At 34.3% G+C, this 12,215-nt stretch overlaps 1 protein-coding gene and 1 long non-coding RNA gene across 2 annotated transcripts; both read left to right on the forward strand.

Annotated features, from left to right (window-relative positions):
* The first annotated feature begins 4,503 nt into the window (after positions 1 to 4,503).
* Positions 4,504 to 8,325, forward strand: LOC112785630 (uncharacterized). Its single transcript, XR_011879443.1, has 6 exons — positions 4,504 to 4,937; positions 5,180 to 5,340; positions 7,203 to 7,261; positions 7,352 to 7,402; positions 7,565 to 7,672; positions 7,918 to 8,325. It is a non-coding gene; the product is annotated as an uncharacterized lncRNA (long non-coding RNA).
* A 137-nt stretch (positions 8,326 to 8,462) lies between these two features.
* On the forward strand, positions 8,463 to 9,158 carry LOC140183928 (UDP-glycosyltransferase 86A1-like). The gene has a single exon (XM_072233765.1). It carries the CDS (start codon positions 8,463 to 8,465, stop codon positions 9,156 to 9,158), a length of 696 nt encoding a protein of 231 aa, XP_072089866.1.
* The last annotated feature ends 3,057 nt before the right edge of the window (positions 9,159 to 12,215 follow it).

Raw genomic sequence — 12,215 nt, forward strand, 5'->3', positions numbered from 1 at the left:
GAATATTTGTTTTTCACCAAAACACAATGGTCCAGTCAGCACACATGCATTTGAGCAAATGATAATCAAAGCTCAACTCGAAATTAATCCACAAACACAAAGTGCTCAAAACAGAGCCAGATCAGAGCATAAAACAGAGCAAAACAGGTCAGAGCAAGAGATTTGGTGAGACCCAAGATAATTAATGTAAGCGCTGCCTCCCCCTGTCGCATGGCCCGTTCAACATAGCCTGAAATTTATCTCCTATTTTTTCACGAGACAAAAACACATAGAATCAAAAAATTCACAAGTTATCAATAGAACATAATTCTAACATTCCGAAACTACTTCTCAAGGTGCAGAATCTGTCTTCACACAAGGGTTTAGTGAAAATATCCGTAAGTTGATCTTCGGATTTTACAAATTGAATATCAATAGTTCCCTTTTGCACATGTTCTCTAATGAAATGATATTTTATTTCAATGTGCTTTGTTCTTGAGTGCAAAACAGGATTTTTTGAAATATTTATGGCACTCATATTGTCACAAAACAAGGGTATACTATTGATCTTTAATTTGTAATCCTCTAATTGTATTTTTAACCATATTAATTGTGAACAACAAGTATAGGCAGAGATATATTCAGCTTCAGCTGTGGATAGAGCTACTGTGGCTTGTTTCTTGCTTGGCCACATGTTGAGTGAGCTTCCAAGGAAGCAACACATGCCCGATGTGCTTCTTCTATCCACCCGATCTCCCACATAATCTGCATCACAAAACCCTACTGCACAAAACTCATTAGATTTTGGGTACCATAAACCATAATCACTAGTTCCCTTAATGTATCTAATGATGTGTTTAACGGCTGAAAGATGGGATTCTTTTGGGTGAGATTGAAATCTTGAACATACACCCACACTTTGAACAATATCCGGTCTAGAGGAGGTAAGATATATGAGTGAACCTATCATTCCTCTATACCTTGTTTCATCTACATCTTTCCCATCATCATCCTTTTCAAGTTTAGTGTTTGGATACATTGGAGTTCCCATTGGTTTGGAATTTTCTAGGCCAAATTTCTTGATTAATTCTTTAGCATACTTTTCTTGGTGAATAAAAGTACCACTAGAAGTTTGTTTAATTTGGAGGCCAAGAAAGAAAGTTAGCTCTCCCATTAAACTCATCTCAAACTCACTAGTCATAAGTTTTCCAAACTCTTCACACAAGGACTCATTGGCCGATCCAAACACAATATCATCCACATAAACTTGAACTAGGAGAATATCATCATTAGATGCTTTAATGAATAAAGTTGTATCCATGGTACCCCTTTGAAATTGATTTTCAATAAGAAGGCACTAAGCCTTTCATACCAAGCTCTTGGAGCTTGCTTAAGGCCATAAAGGGTCTTTGATAGTTTGAAAACATGATTTGAAAAATCTTTATGTTCAAAACTGGGGGGTTGTGCCACATACACTTCTCTATCAATAAAGCCATTAAGGAAAGCACATTTAACATCCATTTCAAACATTTTGAAACCCTTATGGGCAGCATAGGCAAGAAACAACCTAATTGTTTCCATTCTAGCTACCGGAGCAAAAGACTCATCAAAATCTATACCCTTTTCTTGATCATAACCTTGGGCCACTAATCTAACTTTGTTATGAACAACTTGTTCATCCTCACCAAGTTTATTTTTAAAAGACCCACTTAGTACCCGTTACCTTCTTTTTTACCATCATCTCATCATTTTCTTTCTTACCATTCCCGTTACCATCACCTTCCCGCCCCAACAAACAAAAACATTCACAATCTACCAATATTCACGTATTCTCACCGCTACTGATGAAGAGTCTTTTGATGGTGCTGCCACCAAAGGAGACCACAACGTTGTTGTTGCCGCTCTGCTACTTCTTCATAATCATCATCATCAATAATTCTCCTCGCTCTAGGGTTTCAATCCCAACACTTCTACCGAAATCTTCCTCATCTTTTCTATTGCTGCACACTTTTTTTTCTCCCACGCCCTCCTCACCTTGTGTTCCCCACGCCGATAGCTGCATCGGTATCTTTAATGTTAGTGACAGATCTAGAAAATTTTAGTAGTGAGAACAAAAATAATATATAAAAATAATAATAAAATTTAACATAAGTATATGTAAATATCCTAAATTTAAAACATATTAGTCTGAAAACTATTTGTATAAAAAAAAATAAATTAATGATCAAAATTATAACACATTTTCAATAAATAAATATTCTAATACATATATTCTATACGCATGATTAATTTTTTATATACTATATAACATATTTGAAAAAAAATTGTATAAGGACAAACACAGTATTAAAGTGAGGCAATATAATATACGCATATATAATTACTTTTTTTTCTAAAATTCAATGAGGTAATTGCCTCCATACAGTGATATGTGGATCCATCCCTGGTTACCGTCATCTTCGTTGTCGCCAATGCCATCTAAATAGACACCACAAAGGGTTACAATAACATTGACCTGTGAAAAATCGATCGTAATCGAAGGATCCATCAACCTCAACACTAGCATCAATAACCCAAAACCCATTACCATCGCTTACAACACCACATACAATTGCAACATTCGCCTCTTTCTTCCTCTCTTATATCTCATATTCTCTCTGAACTTTCTTTCTGTTATTTTTGTAGTTTCTCAACAAGTTTAGCTCAATATCGCTATTTTTGTGTCTATTAAGATGAATTTAAAGAGCATTGTTTTTTTTTTTCCTTTCTCTTAAGTTTGTTAATGTTAGTGATAGTTAATATTGTTGTTTGTTGAGAAGAGAGAGTGTTGGTAGAAAAAAGATAATGATGGTGATAGTGAGGAAGAGAAGGATGAGTTAACAGAAGATGAGATTGATAGAAGTTGGAGTCACATTATAATTTTTAAGTAGATTGGGATTAAAATTAGAATTTGGTTAAGGGTAAAATTGAAAAAAAAAGTAATTAATTATTGAATTGAAACTCATTAAAACGTTAAGAATAAAATTAAATTAAATTAGACATTAGACATAATTTTAAAATTTGTTAAAAATGTTAGGGAGAAAAAAACATATACTTTATCCTTCTTCTTATTATCCTTTTAAGGTATGTCTGCATTTAGAAGAGACAAGAGAGATTGAGATTGAGACTAAATTAAGTTTTTGTATTATATTTAGTATAAAGTATATAAAATTGAGTTATATCTTCGTATATATATTATTTTTTTTTAAAAGATAGAGAGACTTGAATCCACACTTTGTATATTATTTAGTTCAAGATAAATATGTATATGAAATAAGAATATTTACTAAAATATTCATAGTTATTAAAAAAAATGTTAAAATTTTTGTCTTTATTTTTTTAAATTTCAGCTATTTGTATCTCTACTTTTTAGAGATATTAAAACCACTAAAATTTTTTATCATGAAATTAAAATTTTAATTTCAGACTATCAAACAATATATTAAGTCTCATTCTCTTGATTCTAGTTTCTACTCTCTAAAATGAGACCAATGTTCTGAAAATTGGACCGGATTGGTCGGTCTGATCGGTTCAACTGCGAACCGGAGACATAAACAGTTTGATCTGATGCTTACAACCGAAAATTATAAAATCGGATTTGAACCGTTGAACCGGAAAGAAACTGGCCGGTCGAACCGAAACTGAAACCGGCCGGTTTGGATAAAACGACGCAGTTTCGCGCTCATTGGGGGAGAAACAAAACGCGCTTCTCCATCTCCTTCCTTATTCCTTCGAGCAGAACACGCCCTGCCTCAACCCGGGAAAAACCCTAGCCACCACCGCCGCCGCAGGGAGGAGCCGTGTTTGCTGCCGTCCGTCGCAGTCAGGGGCCTGCCTCCTCGAGTTTTCGTGCGTCACAGTCAGGGGAGTTCTCCAAGTCTTCGATCTGTTCGCAGTCACCAGTCGCAGGCGCACCGCTTCTTCCTCCAGCTCGGCGGCCGTCGTGTTGTCGCTGTTGTTTGTCGCCATCTGTCGCAGTCAGGGGTTTGTCTCCTCGAGTCTTCGTGCGTCGCAGTCAGGGGAGTTCTCCAAGTCCTTCCCAACAGTGACCTTCATCACAGTAACATGTTCATCTGAAATGTTTGTTTTACAGTTTTAAATGGCAGAGTGATGCGAAAAGTGGGTGTGGAGGTTGTGGGGTTGGGAGCCCTAAAGTTCACTGGATTCCTTAGAGAACAATGCAACAGAATAACATGAGTTTTGAATCAATGTACACTGTTCGAATGCTGAAACAGGTTCTAAACTACTAAAACCATTCCTTTTTGTTTTTGCTTGAATTTTAGAAGAAAGAGCAATGTAATGTATTCCTATTTATGATTCCATAAGACCAAGGTTAAATTAACAATTCAGGTGGAGTTGCGTTTTGTTTATGAGTAATTAAATGCACGAAACAGGAATAGAATTACTAATTTCTTTTGTGACTTTCATTGTTCTTTTCCCCTTGTTGTCTGCTGCTGTTGTTATCCTGCTGTTTTGTATGGTTGTTGCTGAATGCTAAAAATGGAAATCAAATCAAATGCTAGTTGTTGTTGAATGAGTAGGGTAGCTACCTGCCAATGCCATATATAAACAAACTGACGAATGATGATGATGGTAGTGGAAGGAGAGTCAAAATGTATAGGTAGTTGGCTTTATATGTGCTTGATTGCAAGACAATTATCTGAAGCTTTCTATTGATTGCTTCTAAATATAGGTCACTTGTTGCCAACTTAGAAAATTGGGCATTAGGTACCCAGTTTATTTGTTTGGACCCCTTTATATCTCTATATCTGAATAGTCTTGATGACTGACATTTGTTATTCATGTTTTGTGTGTAAACTGTTGAAAAAGCTAAGTATTACTACATTGCTGGCTTTTTCCTAACTGTATCTCCAGATTCCATTCAATTAGTTGCTGAACATGCTGCTGCAAATAACAAGGTATGATACGGATAGAATGTGGTATTTCCTTTTGATTAATGATATAGGCCTCTGCATGTTGTGCTTAAAACTTCTAATTCAAAAATTTCACTTGCCATAGCATGAACTGTAATTTACACCATATCTAAGGACCACCGAATAAATGAGTGAGATTTTATATTGGGAGGATTCTTTTGCGCACTAGTTAGGAGAATTTATCATTGATCATTCTTTTTACTTCCATTTTTTGTTGTTGTATGCAGGTCTTCACCATGAACCTCTCAGCCCCCTCAACTTGGAAACAACACTAGATTCCGATTATGGCTTACTCAGCAAAAAGAATCTATTGCTAAGAGAGCTCAATCTCTTACAACAGATGAACGCAATGCTGCCTAAGATTAAACCGAAAAGGTCATATTGCAAGGTTCAGGTTCAGGTTCATGTTCAGTTAGCATGATACTACATAATGATCAACATTTTTTTGAAATTGATAATCCTTTGTCACCTGACATTTCTAAATTTAGAATCTGAAGTGTTAAATGATCCTATTAACCCTCAAAGTCAAAATTTAATATTTAGATATTTCATTTTACTATTTAACTTTTGAGTTTGTATTTTGATAAGATTATATAAATTTGGTTGATGATTTTTTGTGTAGTGTTTTAAATTTGGAAGATATTTTAGGATATTTATTTATAATTTATTTATTATTTTATTCTAAAACGGTTTTTTCAGTTGAATCATCGGTTGAACTGGTTAGACCAATAAACTAGTAAACCAGTGACTAGAGCGGTTTGATGATCGGTCTGGTTTTTAAAACCTTGAATGAGACTACCTAAGGGTCATATAATCGTTGGCTTCAGTGATGATACAGGGCGACAAGACCCACAAGAGTAGTGTATGGCTAGTTTTATTTTTCGGGAGTCCCTTTGTTAACACAAAAAAAAATGTGTCTTTAAAATACAAGATATTTTTTTTTGTATTTTCAATTTTTGATGGGCTTGTTTATAGCCTAATAAATTATGAACTGACGTGTAGAGATAAAAAAAAGTCAGGCGTTCTGCCAAGAGTAATCTGGTCTGATCGGTTATAAAATAGACACAGATTTAAATTTTTGTAAAAATTTTAATATATTAATAGGTCAGATCTAAGTTCACTAATTAATTTTATTGATCTAATATAATTAAATATATAAATATTTTTTTATATTTTAAATACTTTCAAAATTTAAAAATTTTTATAAATATTAAATATGACATATTATATATAAATTTTTTTATTAAATTTTTTTTAAATAATATTTTTATTTTTATAAAAAAAAATATCAAGCTTTTTAACAGACTTCAGGTCAAGTCAGACTGGATAACAGTTCAGGTTGAGTACTTTAAAAAAAATCTACAATAAGCTTCAAGTTAAGTTTAACTAAGTTTAAGCCAATTAATTACATGACAGGCCAAATTTGTTAAAAGTAAAGCATGGTTTGATCTGGCCTATTTTCACCCTACTGACATTCTTGAAATATATTTGACTGGCTAGCATGATTTAAAAATAAATATCAAAGCAAGTTGGGTTACTCTAGTGGTTAGCTCATTAGTTCATTTAAATAAGGGTTGGGAGTTTGAATCTCGTCTTGTGCATACAGTAATCTATTGCCAATGAGTTATAGCTCAAATGGCATAATCTCCTCATACTCAATTAAGAGGTTGCGGATTCAAGTCTCTTATCTTTGATAAAAAAAATCTATTGACCATCAACAAACCCTTAAATACAGCTTACGCGTCTACTTAAACACACAACAAGATAAGGTAGGTAAAAAAATTTTCAAAATATTAGGGTTCATAGTTTTACTGGAATTTTGAAACTCATTGTTCTACCTTTAAGCTTGGACATTTTTTTATTTTTAATATTGGATTAATAATGATGTTTTTTCTGAATTGTGAATTGCTGTGTATTTTTTTAAATTATGGCATAATTTAATTTAAGAGGTAAAAATCTGATTGGTCGATTTTTAAAAGATACAGAAATCAGATGGATTTTTGTACTTGGACTCTCCGATTTTGTTTAAAAAATAAAAAAAAATTAGAGTACACAAATCAGACTCAAATTTGTGTACTCCAAAGTTTTTTAATTTTTTAAACATAAATCAGAGTTCAATTTGTGTACTCTAAATTTTTTATCTTTTTAAACACAAATTAAAGGTTTACCTTCTATAATTTTAAAAAATACACAAAAATTACAATATTAAAGTATATCATTATCTTACTTCTGGTGATGATGAAAGTGTAGGTACAAATAGAAGAAAGAAAGACTCAGCAAAGAAAAAAAAGCTTGCTGATTTCCAAAAGGTTTGCTCGTTTCTTGTTCGGCAATATCTATTTCTAACCGTAATAGCTTTTAGTCAAAAGTCAGTTTCAATTTTTTATGGTGATTTGTAGGAAGAACATGATCAACTAAGTTTGAAGCGAATAGACAGCGCAATGTTTGAAGTAAGTACTTTAGGTTGTCTAAATTGGTATCTGAATGATATCTATCTGCAATCTATGCAAAAAGAGAAAAACACAACTATAACTAAATGAGATGGTGTTTATGTTGTGGTTTTTTTAAATTTCATACTACCCTCTGATTGAAATTATTCATGCACCTTCTAGCCTCATGTAAAGCGAAGGCGGAACAAGGAAGAAAGGTCTGCGTTGGCTAAAGCAGGAAGGGAGGATAGAGGAAAATACCTTCCTAGAAAAGCTGCAAATCAGAAAAAGGTTTGTTAGCAGTTCATTCTTGTAAAATTTTTTTTGGACTTTTGAAATGCAATGAATTTTAACCAAATATGTATATCTTAGACTTGGTAGTTGATTCCATAACTTTTTTTAAAGAAAGAATAAACTATCCAGGTTATGTGTGAATTTGAAAAGTTTAAAAGGGAAAAATTGATGTTAAATGATTTTGATTGCATTCAATTAAGTTTTGTTTTAATTGTTCATTTCAAACATACGGGTGGACTCAGCAACCGTCAGAAGGAACGCAAGAAGAAAATGCCAGTGGTTGCAAAGAGAGAAAAGGTTGCAAAATCTCACCTAGAGAAGAAGAAAAACAATCAGCGTGCAGGGAAACAGTTCCGAGGAAGGAAAGCGTGAATATGATGACTTATACTGATACATTTACTAATGTTATTTCATTTTTTGTTCAGCCAAAGAACCATCCTTAGCTTTTCAATTACACCATACCCCTACTCTTAGCTTCCCATTCTTTATAGCCAATTTTGATTTTTGTTTGAGGGCATTTTTAAATTCATAGTGGTGGTTACTTTGATAATAATTTCGTGAGCTTAAATAATCAAACGATTATGTTTTGAACCGTGAAATAATGGTATATGTATTTCGGCTTAATATCTTATTAAAAGCACGTACATGACATTTTTGGCCAAACTAATTTTGCTGATGTTGGATTCTCTATGAATATGAGAGAAATTTCTGAGAACAAGAATCAAAGTTCATTTGCTATTTGGTATTTGATGTTGTGAGACATTTTCGACTCGAAGAAAACAAGCTAATGCTTACTAAAGGTGCAGATTTTGTGCTATGTAACACAGTTCAAGAGCTAGAGCCGAAAGTCATCGCTGCATTACAAACTTATAAGCCATTCTATGCAATCGGGCCCATTTTCGCTCCTGGGTTCACCAATACCACCAGGGCCACTAGCCTATGGTCCGAGTCAGACTGCACCCAATGGCTCAATTCCAAGCCTCGTGGTTCGGTCTTGTATGCTTCTTTTGGTAGCCTTGCCCACATGACAAGAAGGGTACTTGAGGAAATTGCAAATGGGCTTTTGCTTAGCAATGTGAGTTTTGTTTGGGTGCTTAGACCCAATGTTGTGGGCTCGGTCAAGGTTGATCCGCTGCCCGTCGGATTTCTGAAGGCGATTCGTGACTGTGGGATCGTAATACCTTGGTGTAGTCAAACCCAAGTCTTGGCCCACCCTGCTATTGGAGGATTTTTTACTCATTGTGGTTGGAATTCAATATTAGAAGCTATTTGGTGTGAGGTTCCATTGTTGTGTTTCCCTTTGATGTCTGATCAGTTTACCAATAGAAAACAAGTGCTGGATTATTGGAAGGTTGGGATTGATTTAAGTGATCGAACAGTGATTACAAAGGAGGAAGTCTCGAAGAATGTTAGCCGTTTGATGGGCGGACCTTTAGGAGACCAACTAAAGACTACAGGCAAAGAGATCAAGAAAAAATTGTAAGATGCATTGAGCCCTAGTGGATCTTCAGAAAAAAATATGGAATACTTCATCAAAGATCTAAATACCAAATCCCATGGCCAATGAGCTTTGATCAACTTTCTTAAATAATTAACCAATTATGTATTAGTATATTTTTTAGTTTAATTTTAATATACTTATAATATAAATAATTTTATGTTATCTTTTAATTAAATTCATGCGTTCAGATAATTTTTACGTGATAAATTTAATATTTTATTGATATATCAATATTATGATTAATAATTGAATATCTTTTACATTAACAATTTGTAAAAATTAAAATCATATTTTTTATATTGAAATACAAAATATACATTAAAAATAAATTATATATATTTATATATAAATATATAATGACTAATTTACCGTGCAAATAGTATTTTTTTTCCTATGAATAATTTTATTAGCATGATCAACATTTATATGTAGAAATAAGAAATGATTTTTTTTTATAGAGGTTGCTAACATGTGCCATGATAACACATTTTAAGAATAAAATAATTTTTTTTATTAAAAGTCATTATAAAAATAAATATTTTTACATATTTAATACATTAAATGCATTAAAAACTTAAAAAATTTCTATTAGAATAAAGTATGTTTTTTGCCTAATGTTTTTGAAATTTTTTAAAATTACCTCTAACATTTAATTTGATTCAATTTTATTTTTAACGTTTTAATAAATTTCAATTCTATCATTGCCGTCAATTTTTTAACAGTTAATAATTAATCAATCTTTTCTTTCAATTTTATTCTTAATTAAAATTTTAATTTTAAGCCTAAGCCATTCAAAGTAGAATTGAAACTCATTAAAATATTAAGGATAAAATTAAATTAAATTAAACGTTAGACATAATTTAAAAAATTTTAAAAAACGTTAGAAAGAAAAAAAAATACTTTATCATTTCTATTATTATCCTCTTAAAGTATGTTTGTATTTAGAAAAGAGATTGAGATTGAGACAAAATTAAGTTTTTGTATTATGTTTAGTATAAAATATATAGAACTGAGTTATATATGTCTTCATATATTGTTTAGTTTAAGATAAATATGTATATAAAATAAAAATATTTATTAAAATATATATAATTTAAAAAAAAAGTGTTGTTAAAATTTTTGTCTTTATTTTTAAAAATTTTAATTTTTTTTGTGTTTTTATTTTCTAAAATACTAAAACGATTAAAATTTTGTTTCATAAGTGTTCATACCCTGGCCCAACGATAAAGGCCCAGGTCCAAATAAAAGTCCTAATCTGAAGGATTAGAGCCTAGCTAAGTACCAACCTTCACATAAGAAGTCGGTATCAACCACGACTTGGTCTGAAGAAGTCGGATGTGAGATTAGCTGGCAGATAAACACTCATTCAAATGAGTAACCGCCCCTAAAATCTCTCTAACCGCTTCATAAAGCCATATCTTAACCTCCCCAAGATAATGGGGACGGTTAACATCCTAAAGATACGGCACTACTCCAACGGTGGTTATTGGCTCGCCACTATAAATACACTGACACCCCTCAGGTATCTCTAAGCCCAATACTCTCTAGACCTGCTCACACTCTTGCTAACTTAGGCATCGGAGTGTCTTTGCAGGTACCACCCCCCATTCATTCACGAACACAAGTCGGACGGAGCCTCCCGAGTTGCGCACTCATACGTAGCCTATACGTAGCCTCCTCCTTCACGTATTTGGGCCAGTCAACGCTGCCCAATCAGGCAATCTCCGGTTACCCACCGTAACATTGGCGCCATTGCCGGGGACCCGAGAGATCATCCATTGATGGCGGACAGATCCCACGAAGAAGGCCATGCGGAAACAGATTCTGAACAAGAGAATCTAGGCATGGGTAATAACGATAAAGACCTGGCCCTACACCAGGAAGATAACAATCAACACAGAGAGGGTACCTCCGGAGTGAAGAACTCGAAGGTAAATTCCTCAGATGGGCGCGAATCAGAGAAAGGCGGACCATCCCACGTAGTTGAACTAATGGGATTAGTCCATAGCCGCCTGGAACAATTGGAGCAGGAGCAGGAGAAGCAAAAGGAAACTGAAAGGTACCTTAAAGAGGAGATGGAGCGGCGAAAAGTGTTAGAAAGAAAACTCTTACAGCTAGAATCCTCCCTCAAGAGCCACAACTCCCGCGACGAACAAGAAGACCAACTCTCGGGCGGAGAAGATCCTTTCAGCGAGGACATAATGAGGGCAAAAGTTCCGAGGAACTTCAAAAGCCCTGATATGGACCTCTATGATGGAACCACGGATCCAAAGCATCATCTAAGCAACCTCAAAAGTCGGATGTATCTAGCTGACGCCTCCGACGCTACGAGATGCAAGGCTTTCCCGACCACTTTATCGAAAGCAGCGATAAAGTGGTTCGATAGCCTTCCCCCAAGATCAATCACTAGCTTTGAAGACCTTTCAAGGAAATTCTTGATGAGGTTCTCAATTCAGAAAGATAAGGTAAAACATGCACCGAGCCTCCTGGGAATAAAACAGGAGGTCGGAGAATCTCTGCGAGCCTATATGGAAAGGTTCAACAAAGCATGTTTAGAGATCCAAGACCTGCCCACAGAGGCAGTCATAATGGGGTTAGTCAATGGACTTAGAGAGGGTCCCTTCTCACAGTCCATATCTAAAAGACACCCCGTTTCTCTAAGTGATGTACAAGAAAGAGCTGAAAAGTACATCAACATGGAGGAAAATGCTAAACTAAGGGACCTGAGTTGGCGACCTGGACCCCCTCCCTCATCTAAGGAGAGGGAAAGGGAAGTCAAGAAAAAGGAAGAACTCGGTCTCGAGAGGCCCAGGAAATATCACTTTTATACTCCTCTAAAAACTTCTATAGTGGATGTATACAGAGAAATTTGCCACACTGAAAGGCTGCCACCCCCTAGACCTATTAAAAATAAGAAAGGGGGAAGCCGCAACGATTACTGTGAGTACCATAAAATATATGGTCACTCCACTAATGACTGTTACGACCTTAAGAATGTGATAGAAAAGCTGGCTAGAGAAGGTCGGCTTGATAGATATC

Source organism: Arachis hypogaea, chromosome 3 (assembly GCF_003086295.3).
Source record: "Arachis hypogaea cultivar Tifrunner chromosome 3, arahy.Tifrunner.gnm2.J5K5, whole genome shotgun sequence".
Classification (NCBI taxonomy): domain Eukaryota; kingdom Viridiplantae; phylum Streptophyta; class Magnoliopsida; order Fabales; family Fabaceae; genus Arachis; species Arachis hypogaea.

Bases quoted from the DNA above. Each gene is read 5' to 3' on its own strand.
- LOC140183928 (XM_072233765.1), top strand. From the start codon at position 8,463: ATGCTTACTAAAGGTGCAGATTTTGTGCTATGTAACACAGTTCAAGAG.